The 24,592-nt window shown below is 35.8% G+C and overlaps 1 protein-coding gene across 8 annotated transcripts; it reads right to left on the bottom strand.

Annotated features, from left to right (window-relative positions):
• Positions 1-12,603: 12,603 nt before the first annotated feature.
• On the bottom strand, positions 12,604-23,368 carry LOC144451957 (sulfotransferase 1C2A-like). 8 transcript variants are annotated; one of them, XM_078142886.1, is made up of 2 exons: positions 23,231-23,368; positions 12,604-15,866 (listed from the first exon to the last, which is right to left on the bottom strand). In XM_078142886.1, exon 2 carries the CDS (start codon positions 15,684-15,686, stop codon positions 14,766-14,768), a length of 921 nt encoding a protein of 306 aa, XP_077999012.1. In that variant the 5' UTR covers positions 15,687-15,866; positions 23,231-23,368; the 3' UTR covers positions 12,604-14,765. The 8 variants fall into 8 exon arrangements, with proteins under 8 accessions (XP_077999012.1, XP_077999054.1, XP_077999062.1 ...); XM_078142928.1 differs by lacking the exon at positions 23,231-23,368 and adding an exon at positions 21,931-22,009; XM_078142936.1 differs by lacking the exon at positions 23,231-23,368 and adding an exon at positions 21,961-21,978.
• Positions 23,369-24,592: the final 1,224 nt, after the last annotated feature.

Raw genomic sequence — 24,592 nt, forward strand, 5'->3', positions numbered from 1 at the left:
AATATCTTGTCAGACACCCAGTGCTACGATAAGTAGGTTAGATGCAATTAATTATGCTCAAGAGACTGGTTAAATTTATAGCCTTTCATGGTGATTGGCAGAGTTACTTCGATTAATTGTGTACAGTTGATTGGCTGATTGGTCAGTTAGTTGATTGGTTGAGTGAGTGGGTGGATAATCCGTACCACATTGCGTCTTGGCAGTATATTAAGAGTGGCTGAAAATGAAGAATGAAAAATTAAAATTCACAATACACATGTAATGTAATATGATCATTTTTTGGTGTAGAAAATCAACTACATGTATTGGTACATAAGAAATCTAATGAAATGCGCAATGAACGAGTGAGTGAGTGAGTGAGTGAGTGAGTGAGTGAGTGCGTGAGTGAGTGAGTGAGTGAGTGAGTGAGTGAGTGAGTGAGTGAGTGAGTGAGTGAGTGAGTGAGTGAGTGAGTGAGTGAGTGAGTGAGTGAGTGAGTGAGTGAGTGAGTGAGTGAGTGAGTGAGTGAGTGAGTTGCTGCTGCTGCTGTTGTTGTTGTTGTTGTTGTTGTTGTTGTTGTTTCTTTATTCCTCCTCAAAGAGAAGAGTTACAACTCACTTCACAAATATACAAAAAAAACAAAATAATAAATAAATAAGTATAGAGTGCATGACTTCATTTGTCAGTTAAACGATAAACTTAAGGATTTTATCTTGAATATTTCCTATTTGTATATATACGATAAGACAAACTGAATTCCAATCATAGTTTTGATCGATGATTTCTTGCCTTGTCTGAGAGCACATCGAATTATCGAATATGATATTAATCGAGATTGATATATCGATAAATGTAGACAAAAAAATCGAATTATCTTCATTTTATACATATCTGATCTTATCAATTTACCTAGTGTTAGATAACAAAGTCATATTATAGGATATCAAACAACTTTGTTGTACAAAAACGACAAATCCTGTTATTATAGTGTTGTAATAATTTCTGCACACTATAGAACATTGACTATAGTGGTCTAAAAAAGCATAAAACAACAACAATTTTGCTTTCAGTTTCAATGTCAAGAGTGATCTTCTGAACCTGAAAATACTCTTACGGAAAGCAAGCCATCAGCAAAGTTTGATAGACACAACAATTAAAACTATTGTTGTTGCGCTTCGCAGACACCGTAGCATTGGTCACGTGGATATAATCAGCCTGTCAAGATAATTGGTTCAGAGTATAAAACACATCGTCGTAAACCACAGCCTCTTTTACGGCACCGTCCAAGACGCATCGTTATTTCGCAGTGTCGCGGAAGAAACAATAGCTATGGTTTGCGATAATTTGTAAACACTATTACTAAATATAGTTGAATGGGCTGTCACTTGAGCAAAATATGTTATCGGATGTGCCGCCCTTCTGCAAGTGTAATTACATCAACAACCACCCATTAATAATAGTTTAGGGACCGGACAGAATTTACGGCAGAGGGGGGGCCTGGGGAGAAATTGGGGGGGCCATGAAAAAAATGGGAGGCTTGAAGGGGGGGCCATGAAAATTCTCATGGTTTGAAAGGGGGGGCCGCGAAATATTTTGTCATTGAAAAAAATTAATATGTTAGAAAATTTAGCATTGCATGAGATAGCACTTGATATCGCCTTTAATATTGAATGTCTACACTTTCATTTATGTATTAAAATGGAAGTGTGTACGTTTGTATTTAGTGAAGCATAAAAACACTACTCAAGATTAATTTGATACACCCTTAATTACTCTTATATACTCCAAGTTGTTCACACACACACACACACACACACACATATGTATGTATGTATACATACATACATACATACATACATACATACATACATACATACATACATACATTTTAGCACTGTGGAAACAGGTTCAGTGTGTAATTACCATCAAGGATACATTACAGGTCCTAATATATATATATAATATAATCTTCTTTATTCCCAGAAATATATATACATATACATATATAACAATTCTACAATATATGAAGTATTCAACTTGGGAAAGGGAGACGAAAAATAGTTGTCTTTGCAACTAGTCGAGTCCGTCCCCTTTTACAATCTTAGGGATTAGGAATTACTAATTACTGGGGCTGCTGGTCAAATTGAGTATATTGCAATATTGATAGAATAGAAGAAAAAAAAATCATAAAGGATTTACAAAATACATTGTATAAATATAGGTGGACAACAACAACAACAACAACAACAACAACCACCAAACAAGCAAATACACGAAAAGAAACAACAAATGACCTACTTAAATATACAGACAAACGGTAATCAATCTCTATGAATATGAAGTATAACTAGTTTACAATGATTGGAGATAGTTTTTGAACTCTGTTTGAAAATGACTTCTGCTATTTATGTTGCGAATGTTGTAAGGGATGCTATTCCATAGTTTAGCACCTGCATACTTGACAGTGAACTGACCAGTCCTATGGTTTGCTTTTGGGATAGTAAGGTCGTTTCTGGAGCTCTGTCGTGTTGTGAAGGAGTGTTTAATGGGAGTGAAAAAATCCTGAAAGGTATCCGGTAATCTGAGGTGCAAAACGTCATGAACGAGAACGGCAAGCTGTAATTTGTGCTGTTTGAAAATGTCAAGAATATTCAACCTTTTAAATAATGGCTCCGAGTGAGCACACCAATGACTATCTGTTATGGTGCGCAATATTCTTTTTTGAATTAAAAATATTTCATTCAGGTATGTCGGACACGTGTTACCCCACACTTCGAGACAGTAGGTGATATGGGGCAGAACAAAAGCATTATACATCAGTACAAGTACATATTCTGGAACCGTAATATATGGTAATATACTAGCATAGGACCTGTAATTTATGTGTTTAAAAAGTGACCTTTTGGTGAAAAATGTAAATACAAAAACGTCTGGCCAGATTAATTTAGATAGGTGTTTTATTTCTTTCCTTGACACTATTCTTGAGTTTCACTCTCAGACTCACTAGAGTCTGAAGATATGAGGCAAGACTTGTCTTTCTTTCTATCTAAAACCAGTGAAATTAAACTATTTCCCTCCTCAGCATCATCAAATGCATCTATCTGTACTAAATATTGTAAAGCATTTAGATGTCTGCGTGGTGTTAAGTGTTTTTTCATCAGTGACATGAAGTCACAAATGTCTTACATTTACAGGTGTATTGGTAATGCATTTGGTGTAGGAAAGTGAAAGCTGCATAAAATCCTTAGTTTGCTAGCACTTCATGACATCACAAATGTCTGACATTAGATAGTTATTGTGTTATGAGTATAAATAGATATTTGAATACACTATGTAGGTGATGTGATGTTCTTAGATACTCCCCACAAATGTCCCCACTACAGTTTTTCACAAATCACGCATGTGAATGTGTGTTTAACTCTGTGTCTGTGTTTCTGTGTATGTATCAGTGAATGACAGTTAAAACCACCACATCAAATGCCTTGGTATTAAGTGATGACTACTTATGGTGTCTAGTTGGGAAATACACAAGATTATACCACATGTGTATGATTACATGTATGGTCAAAATGTTTTATTTTGTTTTGTTTTCTAAAAAACTTCCTCTACAACTACTAAGTTGTTTGGGCTGAAATAGTAACATAATAGTAGTACCAAAAGAAATATTACAGTTGTGCTACAGTAACAAAAAAAATTGTACTCTTTTTAGTTATTGTAGGGGGCAGGATATTGTGCACTTTTTTCTTTTCTTTTTTTTTTTTTTGGGGGGGGGGGCCATGAAATTTTTATACTTTTGAAAGGGGGGGCTGTGAAATTTTGGTCACAGTGGATGGGGGGGCCAGGAAAAAAAACAAGTCAGAGATAATTTCTCCCCAGGCCCCCCCCCCTGCCGTAAATTCTGTCCGGTCCCTTAGTATGTGTCTGTGTTAGCTAACTTATGGTTGACTTGCACGTTACAAACGTAACACAAATTTGAATAATTGTCAACATATTGTGAGAAATCATACAAATTATACCTATTATCATACAGTAACTGGGGTGATTGTTTCAAATATTAAAGAAACACTTTTTGTGACATTTGTCTCCGTCTCGTACTCAGTTGTATATCTTTGTTGTGGCTAACAATCAAGTCAATAGTCAATATAAATAAGGCCAATCATAGAAATTACATATAAGTATCTACTTACGTTGATAGTACGCATACAGACATGCACTTATTCAGACAATCTTGCAAATTGCTAATCTGAGCGCATATACGAGAGTGGCTGTAAAAAGGTGTAAGAAATTCACCACGTATGATTTATAAAACTTATGAATCTGTTTGGTCACGTGAAAATGTTAGTGATAGACGACAAACAAAGTTGAACAATTTATTGGGCACATGGGAACAGGTTGAACGTGATGTCATAGACGGAATGGGTAGACATTGGGAAATGTCACAGAATGTTAGATACTGGAAAACGTCACAGAATGATTTGTCATAGACGGAGAATGTATAGATATTGGGAAAAATGAAAATTGCAAAATTTGTACAGTTCTGATGATTGACTGTGGCCCTCAACGATCGACTTTTTTGATCACACACAAGACCGATTGATTATATTGCACTTCGTTTGCCTAACATTACTGAGCCAAAATTATAGCATAGCGGACCATATGTTGCTATATTCAATAAAAAACACTTTTGCATCTGCATGACTGTTTTAAGTAATGGCTATAATGACGAAGTTCATGTTTTCATCGGTTAATTACATATTTATTCTTTGCAAAGTATAAATTCTTGTTTATATATATAAATTTAATGTTTTTATTCATGGTGAAATTCAATTCAATCTGGTTAAATACAATTTTTGTATTCTTTAAAAATCATTTAAAAATAATAATCAAAATTTATACTTTTGGTCCATATTGGTCCATTGTTACACATTTCCTTTCATAAAGCTACAATGTTTTTCTGGTGTCAGATTGCTTAAACAAAGCATTTACAAAATGTAATGTAAATGTAAATTCTGTATATTCCTATATTTTTTTATCGATTTATTAAACATCTATTCATCGAAATCTCAAATGTATATGTTACTCCTCTGTGGTCGTCTTATCGAGATTATTCGTAAAAATCGAGTGATGTGTTAGCGATTGTCAATTTTATGTTCGAATTTTTGAGAATGAAGATGACGACTAAATGTCTCTCTCCATTGTCTATGATCTAATGTGTTGGGTGACCAATATATTAATAGTGTAAACGTGTTCATAATCCGCAAAAATTAAGACGCAAAATAAATTGTCACTGGCAGTTTATAACTGTAGACCACATGCAACGTGAGCTTCACAGTGTTGGGGCACCCTCACACACATGAGAAGGCCGATGAGGGCACAGCGACGATGGTGTACCGTACAACAACTGAAAGGGGAAAGAAACAGAACCCATGGTTTAAATATAAGATGTCATTCCTTATTTAAGTCAAGAAACAGGATGAACATTCAGCAAACTGTTAAGACAACAACACAAATGTAATGGTTTCATTCCACCAAAAATCTTCAAATCCTAGACGACATGCTCACTGCCGCCCTGTTGTTGATATTGTTATGAATATACCACCGAGCAAACATAGTTAGCAAAACACTCTCTGTCGCAGTCACCTTTTTTTACAACTTTTATTTTCTCTCCGTCAGAACTTGTTTTAAAAAATATGGAAGGGGTGTTGGTCAAAACGTAACGTATCAAATGATTTACGATAGTTTCAAAATATCGGCATATAAAACTAGGTTTTTATTTTTCTAAGATGCAAACCCTTCCATGCAAACATAATCCATACGCTTTACACAGTCACTTCATGTAAGGTTGTGTTGGTGCATTTGGTGTAAGAGAATACAAAGACACATAATTGATACATGGATTACCAAACCACTGTATAAAACCGTTCTATTTTTCTATTGTGATGGCAGTTACTTGTTGACGAACATTTGAGATATACATTGCATTGTGTGGTGTGTACTTTGATGGAGAATTTAACAAGTACTGTAGTGTCACCATGCAGAGTCATGGCGTTACAATGCTCAATACCGCCCTCATACGGTGTTAGACGTAAATGTTGTATGATAAACGAATATCTAGATCATTCCACGTATATCAAATAGCTGAATAGAGAGTGTCATTAGGATGGGAACATGTTTACATCGGTTCACTTCGGTTTTTAACTAAAAGATTGGTATATTTCCAAAAGACAATTACCAGAAATGTATATCAAATATTGAGATGTGTTATGTTTGAAGACGTAGAAAACATTACAAATGTCCTAGATTTCTACAGATTGACCTTGTAGATGATCTTCGTAGTTTGTAATTTCCGATCTATTTTCCACAATTATAGTTCAACGACCTTTTAAAGAGTACATTAAACAATGTTCACTTTATGCTATTTGAAACAAAATGCTAATTTACTTCTATGTGTACCGTAAGTTGGCGTAACCTGGAACGTCGTGTTTCTAATGATTATACCCAATCATTGTCAAATACATATATAAACGTTTTACTGATATAAGAAAACTCGCTAAGAAAAGCGATCTTTTCAAAAGTTTAGATTGACATTCGTCGTTGTGGGCGCTCCACACTGTTGTCCACCACTCCACTCAGAACGTGGCGATTTAATCTATTTCATTCTTGCACCCTGTAGTTCAGTGGGATACGCATGAAAATAGTGATAAATTATCCCAGATTGTGCTGTCAGGTCAAGGCAAGCTGTAACTGTAATACCCTTTCTCGTTTTCTCGTATATTTGGTTTATAATTTAATTTGTTAGATGTAATTTGACATAACATATTGAAATCCTCCTATCAATAAATTTACAATTGAGTGCACAAATAGAGTTTAAATTATTTGATAATTCAACATATTTTCTCTTTGTTTATTTTTGTAAATGATTTGTACACCTCCTAGAGAAGCTTGTATTTTATCTAAAATGGTTTATTGTAAACATATATCTCCTTGAATGTATATAGTGTAGAATAATCTGATGTGGAGTCTGACCCGCATACACATGTGGTGACAGTGTGCAAGTCCATTTTTAATTCATAGAGTAACTAGGAAAATAACTCGTGTTTCGTTCGGGGTATACCATAGATACAATGCTTGTTAGGTAAACATTGCAGTTTCTCAACCAGGGATTATTACTTATCTGTTATAGAATCGAAGGTTAAGTTGCTACAATGATCTTATACTGGCAAATTGTCAAAACTCTCATTCATATATCTAAAGTTAATCGGTATACAAGAACACTTTGATCATAACATTTGGAGTTTTCTCCATTCTTACAAGTACTCTCATCCCAAACATATGTACGTTCAAACTGTCATTTTTGCCAAAGTTATTGTGATGTAAGAATTGAGTAAGAAGTTAGTAATGACTAATGTGCATGATATGAGTTTAAAATAGGTTATACGTGTACACTGGTACAATCTATGAAATGTCAAATAAGACTGTAGGAATTGTGGTCGCCATGTTCTGCTGATGATCATGATATACATATACATATACATGTATGTTACTGAACTAACGAACGAACCCTACAAAGAGAAATATATTAGGAACCGGTTCAGTATTTAGGTGGGGACAGGCTAATACTTCCATTACCCGTGTGTGAATATTGATTCTGTTACATCATTGAGTCCATGAAATCACATGTTTGTTCATGAAATTTTTTTATTGGCACTATTCGGAGAACAGCTATCACAAAAGGCACTTTGTACATAACAACTATCTTACATGTAATGGCCAACAGTATAGTTCAGAATGAGGTGGCTATCCAAAATAGGTCTACAACTACAACAACAGATGACCATGGACTCTGAATCTTGGGAGGGGGGGGGGATGACTGATTCTATGAGTATGAGTAAAAAATTCATTATTAGTAACTCTATTTGTATTTGTCCGCATATCTGGATTTTTACTCGGAACATCTCGGACAGATTCGGCATTGTTCGTGAAAATGATGTACCTGCGGATACCAGGACTTACTAACTAAGTGAAAAGCTACATGACCGAGATCTGTATATGATCTGACCCACTCAGAGTTAGTTCGACCATAGAAAATGGGCTCGACATTAGGGCGAATTTTCAAATGTCAACCATTCAGGTTGAGCAACTAAGGCAGCGTTCAGTAATTACAGGGGGGGTGTCATCTTGTACAAATCAGTTCATCGGTTAGGGTTAGGGTTAGGGTTAGGCAAAGTACTGTCAATAAAATCGCTACTGACAACATGTGTTAGCACTACGATTCGATGGGGGGTAACATTCTGCGCAACTGATCGGGCATATGACTCCCAGCCCCCTTCAAGTAATTACTGAAGGCTCCCTAAACACATCATCACATTTATCAAGGGGTTGTTTATTACTCAGACCATTATTTCTGTAGTGGTCTGAGTTTATTACAATAATAACGTCACCTTCACGTGAGGTTTTATTAAAGGATGTGATGGTTTGGATATACGTCATGGATTATTGGACAAAAAGTTAATAAAAATAGGCAAATCTAACCTGCTGTGTCATTCATGTTGGCATTGGAAACGGTGTAATGTGAAGGTTAACCCCCTTTCTACCAGAGTGGGATATTTGTTTGCTCAAAAAGAAACACAAGTTGGGAGAAACAGGATTAAGAATGAATCACTCTGTGATACACAGCACTGGGTCCAGTATATCATAATATTTGCTCGATTATTAGTTTCTAACCCCTACCCTACTCCACCCACATCGAAAAAAAATATGACTAACTGTTGTTGAGAGGATTGCTTGTAGTAAAGTGTATGTATGCATGTATGTATGTATGTATGTATGTATGTATGTATGTATGTATGTATGTATGTATGTATGTATGTATGTATGTATGTATGTATGTATGTATGTATGTATGTATGTATGTATGTATGTGTGTGTGTGTGTGTGTGTGTGTGTGTATGTATGTATGTATGTATGTATGTATGTATGTATGTATGTATGTATGTATGTATGAATGTATGTATGTATGTATGTATGTATGTATGTATGTATGTATGTATGTATGTATGTATGTATGTATGCGTGCGTGCGTGCGTGCGTGCGTGCGTGCGTGTGTGTGTGTGTGTGTGCGTGCGTGCGTGCGTGCGTGCGTGCGTGCGTACGTATGTGTGTGTGTGTATGTATGTATGTGTGTGTGTGTGTGTACAAATGCTTGTACACGACATATACGTCTTCGTTCTGTTTTCTATATTCTTTCTAAACGGATAACACACAACCATGGAATATTTCGCTTGACTAAACTAGTTAATTGAATATATTAAAAGACCATATGTAAACACATGTACTCGAATCAATCTGTGTGATTTTTTTTTAAATGTATAGTAAATAATATTAATAATAACATATATTATATTTACTATACAATTTAACAAAATCATATAGATTGATTCGAGTGCCTGTGATATGTAAGTTCTCATTGTACGATATAGAGGAAAACACACGTGTTGATCCCAAGATGTTAATTGTTGTGTGATTCATCATTGTGTTTAGCTACCGGATTCGGCTGGTTGTATTCAAGGTCAAAGGACATTCTCCAGAGTCATTAATTAGCAGCAATTCATCCCTGACCTAGTGAACCTAGGCCTGTCACATGCATTGACGTGTTGTATAAAACATGTAAATGATGTCACCTACACGTGATGTTTACAACGAGTTATTAGGATATGGAAGTTTCGTTGTACGTCATACAGCCAAATAGTGTAAAGTAGACCCAACCTATGTCGTTTGTTAAGATATTGAAAACGGTGTAATGTGAAGGTTGAATGAATCACTCTAATGTTGATGGGTGACACATATACTGAGTCCAGTGAGTGAATCCTACTTGTTTGGCTCTGTTATTAGTTTCTGACCTTTACCCGAACCCGCCCCCCCTCCCTCCAATCGAAAAGATAATACATGTAACTGTGATTGATATGGTTCATGGGAATACTGAGGTATAATAGTTCCTACGACATAAAATAAAGGTAAATTAACACAGAAATGATGGCACAGGATTGGATATACTAAACGAATGCAAATATATATATATATATGCACACGTCATTGTACGAGTATATGTGTGTGTGTGTGTGTGTGTGTGTGTGTGTGTGTGTGTGTGCGCGTGCGTGCGTGCGTGTGTGTGTTTGAGTGCGTGCAACTCATAACGTCGATTCTTTCAATGTATTTTTTTTTTACATTATTTCATTTCAAATAATATACTATACTATACTATGTAAATAAGATTCATTTATAACACATAATGGGATATTATAATAACATAGAATCAGATGATGGGGTATCAATTATTGGCATAATATATTTGTGTTAACTGTGTACATATGTATTTACTGGAAGTGGGAAGATTTACCACGCATAGGTTATAGTTCGACAAGATATATATGAGTTCAGAAGGACGGTGAAGTGAAGACCACCATGATGCAATGATGGGTGACCGTACCCATACCTACATATCATTGCATATTGTCTGAGGTGTTTCAAAATTATAGTGGGTTCTGTAGTATGGGGGGGGGGGGACACGGTGTCTGTATGCTGTGTGTTGAATCATGGATGTATTCATATATAGTTGAAACAATCAGTCATTCAGATCGTCCCCGGTGATCGTCTCAATGAGACTATGCCATGTCTTGAAAACCCTGGGCCTATGAGCAAACACCATTAATATTACCATCAGCTCGTTAGTATCGTGTCTTACATTCCTTTGTTTATCAAATAGCACGATCAGATTATGTTGCCACACCTGAACTGTCTTTCGAAGCAAATCTCCACTGTACTGTATCCTTGTATCTGACGATATATCGATTTCGTTTGATTGTCATTACCTAATCTGGATGCCAACGTGGTCTCTGGAGGTGTAAATCGTAATGACACCGTATAGGACCTAGACTATAGTCATTACCCCATCACTCGCTGCTATGCGATGAAAGGGAGAAAGAACAGCCGCGTGGTCTTTACGAAATGAAATTGACGAAATGAAAGTGACAACTCGACATTGTTAAATTAGTCAATTTCATTGATTTTTATTTCATCTGTATGTCACATATTCATGGATAATCACGTATGACGTCACTTAAAACAGTTACATCTGATACGGTCATGTGTTACATCTGATACACGATCATGTGTTGTATTTGCTTTCGTTGACAATCTACACTGACATCGACAAGAACAAATACAATTTACAACCTGTTGTTAATGTTATATCATGTATATGGTCTATACAAATTGTACTTACTTCAACCCTGTGCCATTCTCAATCAGATAAAAAAAGGCCTCAGAATGGATAACACCTTTTTGATCGACATACAAAAGGAGGCAAAAAAGATATAAAAGACAAATGACACAATGAAACACAGACATGTAAAAGACAGTATTTTCTTTTGCTTGTGATTGAAATGTACAGAATATGATAGAGCTTCACAAATGTATATTCCAAGATAAGGCGTTACTTAAGTAACCATGGTAACACAAGATGTAAAATTCCCAGTATAAATAAACGTGACAATGAAACAAATAATTAGTGTTATAAAACGTACAGTGTGACGATTAACAAACAGCCCGATGCCTGCATTCTGTTGTCATAGAGTCACGGGGCACTATGTGAAAATATGATACCCCATATAGAACTGATAGATTCCAGGCTGTTTGGTTAAACGTATCTGATGAAAATATAAAAATTAAATGTCACTCATATACATCAGCTTGCATAGTATAATAAGAATCATAACCTGGTAGAAAACAATATGAAAACTAAATATAGATGGAGCTGGGAGCATGTGCCTGGAGTGTATAACAGAGATACCCATCATGCTTTATACCGGAAACTGTTTCTGTCTGACACACAACAAAGTTATCAAAAGCATAAATATGTTAAAGGCACTCCGTGAGAATACACGTCTGTGTGGACTCTAAACCTCAACCAACAATTTCTACTCACAGATAAAATGAAAATGGTAGGAGTACATTCTGACAAAATCTCAGCGAAACGTGTGAGAAATTACAGTGACTGTGAATGAGAAATGTTAATTCACAATAATGAAGATTTAGGCCGTCAGTTGCTGCGGAGTTGATCACAATAAGGCACAGTGTTCAGATAAAAATAATTTTGACCTGTCCAACAAGAATAGCTATTACAAAAATCAAGCTTTACATAAAAGATTTCAACAGGTCATACGACATTTACATTAGATAGTTCGCCCATATAGTTGCAGTTCAGAATTTCTCACACATCCACGAAAAACTGTGTTAATAATTTCTTTACAGATTGCATATATTAGCAAATTATTGTATCATCTAATAAGCATTTATAAATGTAACTCATCATAACTGCCGACGAAATGGCCTTGATTGTGTGTGTGAGGAGTTAATCTTTAATCACAGGGAGCCTAGGAACCGTGTTACAAACAAACAAACAAACAAACAAACAAACAAACAAACAAATAAACAAGCAAAAAAATATGCATGGGTAAATGAAATATCATTTTAAACTCATTGATAACTATCTATATATTATTTCAATTGTACACAGGCCCGTATATATATATATATATATATATATATATATATATATACCAGTCATGTATTTGGATAGTTATCTATGAGTTTAAAATATTTCATTTATCCATGCATATTGTGTTTGTTTGTTTGTTTGTTTGTTTGTTTTGTTTATTCATTTTCACCACTGTTCCTGGGCAACCTGTGGTTTGATCAGTGGATTCCGTGGTCGAATTGCAAAGGGCATGTGAGAACAATTGTATGTCCATGGTTCAGATAGATTTCGCCAACGTAACCTTCGTTATACCATATCACCAAAGACTCTATCGCATATAATCCATAGATAAACTATTAGTGACACATGTGCCTCAGTTACGTAAATATTACGTCACGAGGAATTTCCAGACAGTCGAATTGATACCTGTCTGGAATCCATCTCGCTCTAAATGGATAAAAAAAATTATCATTTCAAGAAATAAGTTAAATCTGGAAAGTGTAAACTTTCAAATAAGTTGGCATGATCTGGTTCGTTCATGTAGTTTTTAAAACTATTCAAACAGTCAGTCAAACAAGGCTAATAATATGATAGTGCAAATTAAAGTCATTTCTCTAAAAATCTCTCATAAAATATGAAACACAAATGGAAATAAAAAGCAAACAGTCATACCTATACAGAAAAGAGATAATGTTTAATGTTAAATGCATATTTCATAATGCAATGATTTTCCCTGAAATGGAATTATCTACGAAATTATAGCTAGACTGTCACTAGCATTTTTGATCTCATTTCTGTTTATTAAAATATTGATAGCCGTAGAAAACAGTGGGTAAAGGGTCACACAGTCGCTGAAAATAGAAAAGGCCCATACGCACAAGCGAACGAGCCTTATTATTTTGCTCTGCATACACGAACGTGTATTTAGTCATTTATTTATTTATTTATTTAGTTATGATTTATGCGTGTACTAGTCTTTTGTGTATCACAACTTTTTCATTTTTTGAATAAAAATGTAATTATACATATTTTGCTATTAAAAGGGCTTTGTTTCGACACGTTCTGTGACTATGTTTCATAGCTTTGACGGTATTAGATTTACAATTTGGATTAGTCTGGTGGCTCGGAAGACCAGCTGCCCCAAGTGAATATATACATTTCTCAGTTAAAATCACCAATTTGTTTTTTATCAAAATAAATACCATTCAGTGAAAATATGCCCATTACACGGCGGATTGTTGAATTCTTTGTAATCACATTTTCCTTTTGTTGTATGTTTTAATCAACGACAACATTTGGTCTCTTAATGATATAAAATACTTTTTACTATTATAGTTAAAGTGGACATCTTTTGAAAAGGCTAATTATAAATCGTTGAATATTGTTTAGATGAAACGTTAATATATCACCTGTTAAGATAAATTACAGTTTGAAGTGACCCTTTTCAATATTAACAAAGTGTGGGTGTTTAACAATGTCAGTGGTACTGCAGGATGGTGCGTTTTATCTCCCAGCTGGCCGCGTTGACAATCCGTCGCCATCTTGTTACAAACGGCAAACGTTCAAATTTGTTATCTGACAGCCAAGTCAATGGTAACGTCAGGCCGGAAATATTTGTGTGACGGAACAACAGAAAAGTTGGCAACTACATGCAAATTTATCCACACTACATCGTTAAAACAAAGAGAGGAATTCAAATATTAATTGAGTTGGGATGAAAAAAAAATATGACAATATTGTAAATTGTGTTTATGACTATGAGTTTCGTTGACAGCTTGAATATGTCACGTGCAAAACAGCATAACAATACGGTTTGGAGACCACTTTCGAAAAGGGTACACAATCGTGCATATCATCGTTTTTACGATAACCAGTACCAACATTTCGTTCTGGGGTACACTAGGGAGACGACAGTGCCCCATTCAACGGAATATTGGTTTAGCATTTACCTATATCATGTCAGCGTTAGTATATTAACTAAATGTACATGACGTAACAGTCCACTGTACGTGTTTTAAACCATAAATTAGCTGACAGTTTCATCATGTGCCCTATTTACACAGAAAATATTCAACTCGAATCATAATTATCCCTGATAAGACATGAGTATGTTACATGGAAAAAAACTGTATTATATCCATATTTCAGTTATTACTGTGTGTCTGATGTCTTATTTTAAGTTGTGCCCCTTATCAGTTAATCAAATAATCGATTGAACACACATCGGCTGTAAGTCTATATATACAAACATTTACAGCTCGTAGACGAAGTGAATTCCTCTTTTTCGTAGCTCTGCCTCGACTTTTTCGTCGAAATCTTTGCTCTGTTCCTCGGTGAAATGGTTCTTCCAGTCGCCGACGATTCCTTTCCTGAAGAAGGGTGATTTCTTCGAATCGTAAAAGACCTTAGGTATAACCACTTTATCTTTCCCGTTCTGACGAAGCTCTTGAAATCCACAGGACTCGGAGACTTTTTGAATCGTTTCTTCGCTGACTGGTTTGTCTAAAAATGTAGCCACCATATGAAGTACGGATGGGAAATCTAATTTCATTTGTTCGTAGGTAACATATAACATATCTACTTTGTCGCTATTTTCTAGCCAGCCTGACACGTGCTGCATCCATGATCCATATATAACCTCACCATCAATGAAGTCTTTGATAAATCTATTCCAAGAATCGTCCGATTGCAGGAAATGATATCCACGGATCATATGGAAAAGGGATACACAACTGTCTTTCGGGTTCCTAGCGACATAAATAATTTTACATTGTTTACTCGTACTCTCACCACTTTGCTTTGCTTGTTTAGGGAAGAAAGCAAACGGTAAATGACTCTTCATAAGGCGTGGTGAGGCTGACTTGGCACACTTATCGTGGCCTTCGACACCGGGAAGACTCGGTATATCCAGCACTGGTACGCGACCCTTTTTGCTACGTCTACAAGTTCCCCAATTATTATACATCATGGAGAGAGCAATCTGAAGCCAGGTAGTGCCGGATTTCGGAAAACCAACGATGAAAACATCATCACTTCGTACGTTGAAGTTTTCAATTTTCTCCATTAATTTGCTATCGACTATGATTGGTAATGGAAGGCCCTTATAACGGGACATAGTACTTCCATATTGTCCTAGGTTACCTACCATGGATAAAAGAGTTGATAGATCCATGCTTTCGGGTTCCAGTAAATTGAAGCGGTGCCTAATTTTCTAACGTTGGACCAAGATGGCAGATATGGCCTACAGGTTGTCGTCCGCAAGGTAACGGCAATGGATGTATGATATTAATAACCACTAACTCCCAGTATTGCGATTGTGTCAGCTGTTCTGATTGGTCGACTTGTGTTTGTTCTATAAAATAAAGACAGATTATTACCATACTGCATGATGTATTTGTCAACAAATATGACGTATTGGATACTCGACCGACGCTTGGAAACCTGGTGGAGTACATGTCAAATGTTAAATAGACACAAATACCTTGATATAAAATAAAGAAATGAACGCAGTGTTATTATTTCCCTAGGAAAATGCTCTCGTGCCGTGGGCGAATCAGAGAAAGGATATCGTTAGAAGGAAAGATTTTGGACATCCAACGTATGGACCCACCAGCAATATGTCATATTCAAATGAAGTCAGTGTGGCTATTTATGTGAAACTGACGTCAAACATGCACATTGAAAGAGACAAGACTAACAGTTAGCTTAGAATTGGCAGCAGTTGTGTGTAATATCCGTCGCATATCACCGGTACAATTTATATGACACAAAGTTGGTCTAGTCTACCCAATCTGCCAACAGGCAATGCAGTAAAAACTATCTAGTTGAACACTTTATACGTCATTGTCCACACCCTTACATTCATGGTGAAATAATGTCCTTCTATCTATTGCTAGGTGATTATACCCGTTATAAATGATGCTTCTTTAATACAGCTATCAATATACCACTAACACTTCATGGTTACCCCAGTAACAGCATTGACACACCATTAGATCATTTTGGGCAAATTGCCCGCTTCTGCTTCTCAAATGATTAACGTGTTGCTCTGAGTTTCGTATGATACAGAAAGAAAACAACGCTAGACTCATTGCAAACAAGGAACATAACCTATTAATATATGCAATGTGGGCTGTGAGATAAATAAGGGCCATTGCCAGTTAGTATGGAGATTATCTATTATATTAGGGGTCAACGTGTGTATGACGAATTGGTACACAAGATGAGACAATTCGTTGTAATTATTTGTCAACAGAGTATATATCCTATGTATCTATTCGTATAAATTTAAGTACATGTCGATACATCGCCACATGTACGTTCCAAATTGATATAAACGAGGTGCCACTGTCTGCTGTAGTACGATAATGTAACACGGATATGTGAGGAAACGACGTGTACATTGTGATACAAATCGTGAAATTATCATCTACATTGAAGTACACATCCTATATGTACATGTAACTACTAGTATCTCTATTCCGTCAGTATACGTGTCAATACATCGTCGTATCCCAAAATGATAGATATCCAACTCATCCATTCATGTGTCACGTTTGAATGAATATATTTGATACTGAGTTGACTAGATTGTATTTTAGTGATAGTTGTAATTTGGCAGAGTTTGAACAATCACTTTAATATATATTCAGTCTGATTCTAATTACTACATGTTGGTCTCCTTGATAAGTACACTAAAGTCTGGTGTTTGTAGAAAATCACGAGTCTAACAAAAAAAACATTGTTTATTATCTGATTGATAAATCATATTTACTTACGTTTCTGTTTTGTTTGATAGTTTATTCAGTAATTTATCATGTCTAGGTTGACAGAATTGTATTTAGTTAACCTAAATGGATGTACTGGTCAACGAACTAATGTAGTAAAATAGGTAAACTAACCACCCCTAAATTTGACCTTGAACGTGTGGTTAAATATGTCACCATTTCCTTCGTTCTTTCCATATACCACAATGAGTTTTGTTTGTAATAGTTTATCCTTTTTTTCTAAAACTACACGAACTAGTAACTTTTAATTCTGTTTGTAAAAGGTGTGTTCTGTCATTACATACTAGTTGACGGTTGTCTGGCGAGAACTGTGTGCATATAGAATGTCAAGAATTCAAGGTGTTTCGAACAACATAAACGATCCCAAAAATGACGAAAATTATTCTGTTAAAAAACCTGAGTCATTTTATAATTTAGAATATATAACATGACAAATTGGTTCAGGCTGATGAGTTTATGGGTTAAATAAGAGTTCGAGTGTTTTCACACATGCGATGCGAAAATGGACATGGGTTGTCGTTTACATACGTCAAGACAAGCGCGTTTTTTTGGATTCATACTCGTTCCGTAGTAACCGAAGAATTTTCGATTGGAAACTATCTACATTTGTAAAAAGCTTGCAGGTGGTTACATGGACACATGACGCATGTAAATGAACTTGGCAATGATTCCTAACTAGCTTGTAATGATAATGGTATTGTATCCATAATTAATGGTAGAGTAAACATTCAGTACAAGTAAAGGGCATACATATTCAGTTAAACCATATGGTTATATTACATCATAATATCTGACTGTGAATATTTTACATTTACTATTGACCCATTTTTTTGTGCTAAAACAGATCGTCGTCTAGTTCGAGGGCAATTTTTCTCACCACTGCTGCTTTTTCCTTTTCATCGTTTAAATCATTTACAGTCTAAAAATCGAAATTATAATCAACACAGGACTAACTAACTAACGATATAACAATCCGCTAAGATAATGTATGACAACATTATGTCTAGTACCAAGATTTTCTGTCGCGCCTGACAACGCTGTTTATACATAAGGTCAAACAGTATAAATTGTATTATTGTGAACATATAATTAATGTGTGAAATTCTCCAATCCGCCGAAATGTTGTGTGAAAAACAGTACAATGATGAAAATGCCGTGGTGAAAACTTTATGTAATGGTCTACCGATTTCAAACACGGTCTAGATCTTGTAAATACCTTTCAATCATAAAATAGGCCAATTGATCAAGGGCAGATTAATACAGTAAAGACGCCCGAGTGAGTTTCATTTGTTGGGAGTATGACAATGCTCCCATTGTAGTAAAACGAAGCCATCGTTAGGATCTTTGTATGTATTAAATATGTTACAGCTTGTAACGTTTCTACCAAATCTCTATGATACTGTCTACATACATAAATATTCAAAGTGTGCCCTTTCTTTTCAACTTTTGACCTGCATTTCAGGCCCGCAAATACGGTTGTAATCATCACTGTCATTGGCCATTAAACAGCCTTTATACACCAGTCATGTGACTGTAGATATCAAGCTAGCAGTAAGGCCGATTCTCTCTATTCTACATAATATGTGCCCCTGATAGATAATCATTATACCTGTTAAGCCATTATAAATAGATAGCCGCCTATAAAAACTGCCTGCACTCGTTTCATTGTTACACACGTTATGTCCACTTTAATCGTATGTGAACAGAGGTCAAATTCTTGGCGACCCATTGGGCTTGACAATTGACAGAAAGAGCTGGAAACCTCTATCTCGTCCACATTATTGCAATTCAATTTGCTCCTGTGTACTAAGGCGTTGTATAGAAACACAATGTAGAGAAGTTCACAACAACAAGAAGAAGTGGTAGCAACTGACGCTAGACAGTGAAATAAAAAATTGTACTTTCGATTTGACAAAATATTTTTCGATAGAAATCGTGATATTGATTGTGAAATATGAAACAGTGCTAGAAAGACATAACAATCAAGTACATCACTTCTATGTACACATATATGAAGCATAATATAAACGTGTAGTTTGTCACGATTCTTGCCGTAATCAGTAAAAGGTCGACATACATGTATACAGTCATATTGTCCATGCCTAGGAACAGCTAAGAGTCAATTGTTGACCCACTCGTACTCACATAGTCTCGTCACTGTAACATCTGTATTGATACTATTCAACAATTCCACAATCGCTGCATCTCAGACATCTACTCTCTAAACCGATCGTAATGACCTTTGTATGTCATCCAAACCCTTGATACAACGACGAGTGATAGTCCGGTACACAGAGATAGACAGACAGACCTTCATTCAAATTTAACAACGCATACCGACTCGCAGTGCACGCAGACTACACCGTACTACTACGTGACAGTCTGCGACAAGCACTCAAACCGTTACAGCTGGAATTCTCGCGTGAAAGGCACATCCCCAGTGTCCTGCAGAACACTATATACATGTAATAGACACTTAAATCAACGAAACCTATTGAAATAAATCATACCATTTATCCCTGGCAAGCTTCGGGTCCCTGGCCGTACTTGTGAACACAAATTGAATATATGGGCCTTTGACATTTATTTCGCGACTAAATAATGTGATAACCCTTGGCTTTCCAGATATGTGAAAGTACTTTGCAAGTGAGAACGCATTGATGCCAAGAGTCCAGTAATGTAAGGCATTATGACAACCCCTTTTCATCACGCAATAACACGTACCTATAAAAGTACATCTGTGTCGAAGAATTGCCACCGACAGTGAGGATTATAATTGTAGTCACTGCATACATGTACAAGGCTGTCGACATTAGTGTGCCCTGCTGTGTGAACGAACATTGAGTGTGTGTATTCAGAGCTAGTTGTTTTCAAACTCTTTGTATGTCAAAACATTGGGTGACGTCATATATAAGATGGCTATTATATGTTAAATAACCCATGATGTTGTATTATACTTGGATGCAAAACGGCGTATGTTACACAACTTCAACTGGTTATTTTTCTGTGACGTTACTTTGTCATGTAATCACAAAAAAATACTTTGTATGTCATTTTGAGGTCTTGGAGTTAAATAAATATCGGTACTACTACATTACGAAAACATACATGTAAAACTTAAATTATTAAAGATAATGATATTGATAAATGTAAACCATTCTTGTTGTACTTCAATATACATTTATTGTATATCAATAACTATACATGCTAGTCATATGTCTGTCTTAGAATTGTAGACACATGTATGTTCATCCTATGACTAAATGCTACGTGTCTGATTTACAGAACTGTAAAACAACCAATTACTGATCATGCTGATTGTCAATAGACAAAATAAAGTATTCATTCGTGATATGTGAATACAATGTACTCGTACGCACGTTTTATGTACATTTACACATTGTGGAAATTAATGAATACAGTAATGTAGAAATCACACCCTATAAAAAGACCGTTTCAGTCTTCACAGTATTTGCATAGGTAGTCTGAATTCAAGGTCCAGTCGTCGTGTAACCATGGTAACCACTCGTTGAACAACGACTGGATCTTTCAGACTATTGCATAGGAAGACACAAATGTATAGGAGTGTTTTTGCTTTGGTTAGGATGTTAGAGTTGCACCTGGATATCGCACGGGCATTGTTTATGATTTCATTAATACGCAAAGCCAGTAAGTACATGGTGATGATGATGTAATCGAATATATCGATTTGTGTATCTATGATAGTTATATACTAGCTTCTACGTGCATATTTTGGTTAGAAATGTATGATTGCGTAACGTTACGATACATACATACATACATACATGCATGCATGCATGCATGCATGCATACATACATACATACATACATACATACATACATACATACATACAGACAGACAGACAGACAGACAGACAGACAGACAGACAGACAGACAGACAGACAGACAGACAGACAGACATACATACATACATACATACATACATACATACATACATACATACATACATACATACATACATACATACATACATACATACATAGTAACACACACAGACACACACACCAGGTCATAGGGGCGTGTATTATTTCTTTAATAGATTGTTGTTTTCCTTGTCTACTGGCTAAATCTTCGTATAGCAATGTTTTGACTTATAAGCTTATACAATGTATGTATTATCCCTACCTTTTGGGTTATCTCTTCTAGCGGAACGTATATAAATTTGTAAATTATCAGGATTCGTTTGCTATTTTTCCATAGAAACAACAACAATCTATAATACGTGTCCCTATGCACCTTGTACGCATCGAAAGTAAACGTTCATCTTGTGACTATAACACTCCGGGGTAAACGTACCGGATGTAACTCGTTGCGATAATTAATCCAAAATTATTCAGGTTTAAGATTGACAACCGTATCACCTATAGAACTCAACGAGAGAAAACTGTGAATTTCGACAAGTATATGTACTTACTCATCTTACATTACGTCAACGCCTAATGTAAGATGAGTAAGTACATATACTTGTCGAAATTCACAGTTTTCTCTCGTTGAGTTCTATAGGTGATACGGTTGTCAATCTTAAACCTGAATAATTTTGGATTAATTATCGCATCAATCCTCCTTGCACACATACATGCATTTACCATGTTTACAATGTTACCATAAAGCCTCACCACCAGGGGTCACCATCTTACATTAGGCGTTGACGTTGTGAATGGTACTGACGGTTTTTCACATAGTGCGTTGACATCACAATAGCGATGGCACTCCGCCACACATATACCTAAGTATGCAAATAATCACGCTAACGACAAAACAACAGAACAATCTGAACTGTCGACAGCAGTACAAACACTTCCATTTTGTAGGAGTTCTTACCGTTCCAGGTCAGAGAGCATGAACTTCTACCCATAAACACTCAATGAAATGTCCAACCCTTCAATGAAAGCCTCTGTTCATAAAGACTCCATAGATATGCAATGGTTTTCGTATATCATATTTCATATAATAAATTTCATGTCTTATAATTATTCATATGGCCGGAGAACACCAGCTTGTATACAGTTTAAATGTGTAGAGGAGAGAATCAATCTTACGCCCTACTTGTCAACGATGGCGGCAGCATAACTGGAATGTATAAATTGCTCTTTAAATCATTTAAAACTCCATTTTGAGAAACGGCGAGTATCGCAAGGTATCCAGGTCAAGACTTGCATACACTGAAAACGTCGTTATAGAGTTCTTGGTTCTCACAAACTTGTCTGTGGTTCTCATCATGTCATCTCAAATTACTGTACTACTGTAACATGTTCAAGAAAGCTTTCCTTGTGCAATTGATAAAGCTTTGTTGGCAATTTTATAAAGAGAACCCTTGATTCACGGTCACGCCCAACTGAAATAGCATATATACTATATCGGTCTACAATATACACGTTTTCCCCAAAATAGCCATTTTTGAAGTATATGTCGGGTTGTCACCCATTTTGATTTAGTTTTTCCGACTAATCCATGTCAGAGTTTAGAGTAAACAGTTTCAGTGCGGTGACATAAATAACAGTGAAAGCCTGACACATTAAACACTTCACAAGCATAAAACTTATACCAAGTCATGCCCCAACTCATGCAACTACAGGTCAATACTAGGCATAACAATGGAGTGTATTGATCAAGGAAAAGTGGCAATTTATTAGGATAAAAACCAAACATTTCTTGAGTAAAACTTGTCATGAATCATAAGTCTAAGACATACATACGTGGAAATCTGTAGAAAACAACGTTAAGTTAAAAAACAACAACAACCAACTAATGTTATGCCAGTTCTTAGAATGTAAAACACCTAAAACCAGTGGGATAGAATATACAACAATAAGCAGTTGACTGTATAGAAGCATAGACGTTGGAGAGAAATCAACATCTACCTGTATGGTAGAAGTGAAAACTTACCTGTTACTTTGGCCACCAACACCCGGTATTTAGTGATTAGCTATGAACTACGTGGAACACAAATGCTACGATATGTGGGTTATTCTTGCTGCATACGGGTTGTATGGTTAGGTGGACAGCGGTGTGGTCTGGTCAGAGGAGAGGGTGACAGAACAGTGACTTATTGTCACGAGGCCGCTTTATTATTATGCTGGACACGTAATCACCCGCATTGTAAAATAACAACCACTGACCATTGCTGACTTTATTATCAAGGACATCGCATATATAGTGGCTAAAGAGAAGACTCTTAATTTAATTAGAGAAAATTATTTAATACATTGGATTAAACACTCGAATTATTAAAATATGAAGATGGTGAAATAAATAGTTGAATCAAGAGGGCAAAGTTCGTTTCCATGGAGATATATACGAGTGTAGCTGACCGGTGTATTTGCTTGTCGGTGTTTCCACTCAAAACGACCGGTACTGTTCACATTAAAATGGCACCAAAAGTGATAAATCAGTGTTTCTACTAAAAGTTACAAACTTAAGTCATTTTATTTTTAAAGCATATCTATAACCGCCATAGTGTAGAAGATTATCTTGTCCTCTGCCTGTCCTAGTGGATAGTACATGTATATATACCAGTATGAATATTTTTTCGAGAAAAAACCCTCAGACCTGAATCATTATAATAGCTTACCGACTTGAATATATATGAATAAGTATGTATATGTCAATTTGGGTTAAGTAGCCGTTTCCTGTAAGCATTGAAACAACTTTTTTAATCACGGAAGAAGGCTACCTCTCCAGAACTTTGTACAATATATATTTTTTAGTCGTCTATTTTTGACGTTCATAGACAAGATCAAATTGATATGTCTGATGCTGCTGTAGCCTTTAAGTATATTGACACACATTAATGTGAAGTTTGAGTATACATAAATTATCTATCAAACCTTATAAATAAATTTGTTTCCTGCTTACACTCATTGGCATATTTCCACCATATTCACAGTACGCTTATAATTTATGGAATGATATGACATGGCACACAGGCACTCGAATGAATCAATCTGTATGATTTAAAAAAATGTATACTCTTACATTAAAAAAATCATAGGGATTTATTCGAGTGCCTGTGGTATGGTATGGTATGGTATGGTATGGTGTGGTGTGGTATGGTGTGGTGTGGTGTGGTGTGGTGTGGTGTGGTATGGTATGGTATGGTATGGTATGGTATGGTATGGTATGGTATGGTAGAGTTCAGTGACATGAAACAGACGAGTGTGACACTTATCACCTGTGACCAAAGTCTCAATTCTTATATGGTCCCAGTATACAATATTGGCATAAATAGCCAATAAATCGACTCAGTAT

This window comes from Glandiceps talaboti, chromosome 2 (genome assembly GCF_964340395.1).
Source record: "Glandiceps talaboti chromosome 2, keGlaTala1.1, whole genome shotgun sequence".
NCBI classification, from domain to species: domain Eukaryota; kingdom Metazoa; phylum Hemichordata; class Enteropneusta; family Spengelidae; genus Glandiceps; species Glandiceps talaboti.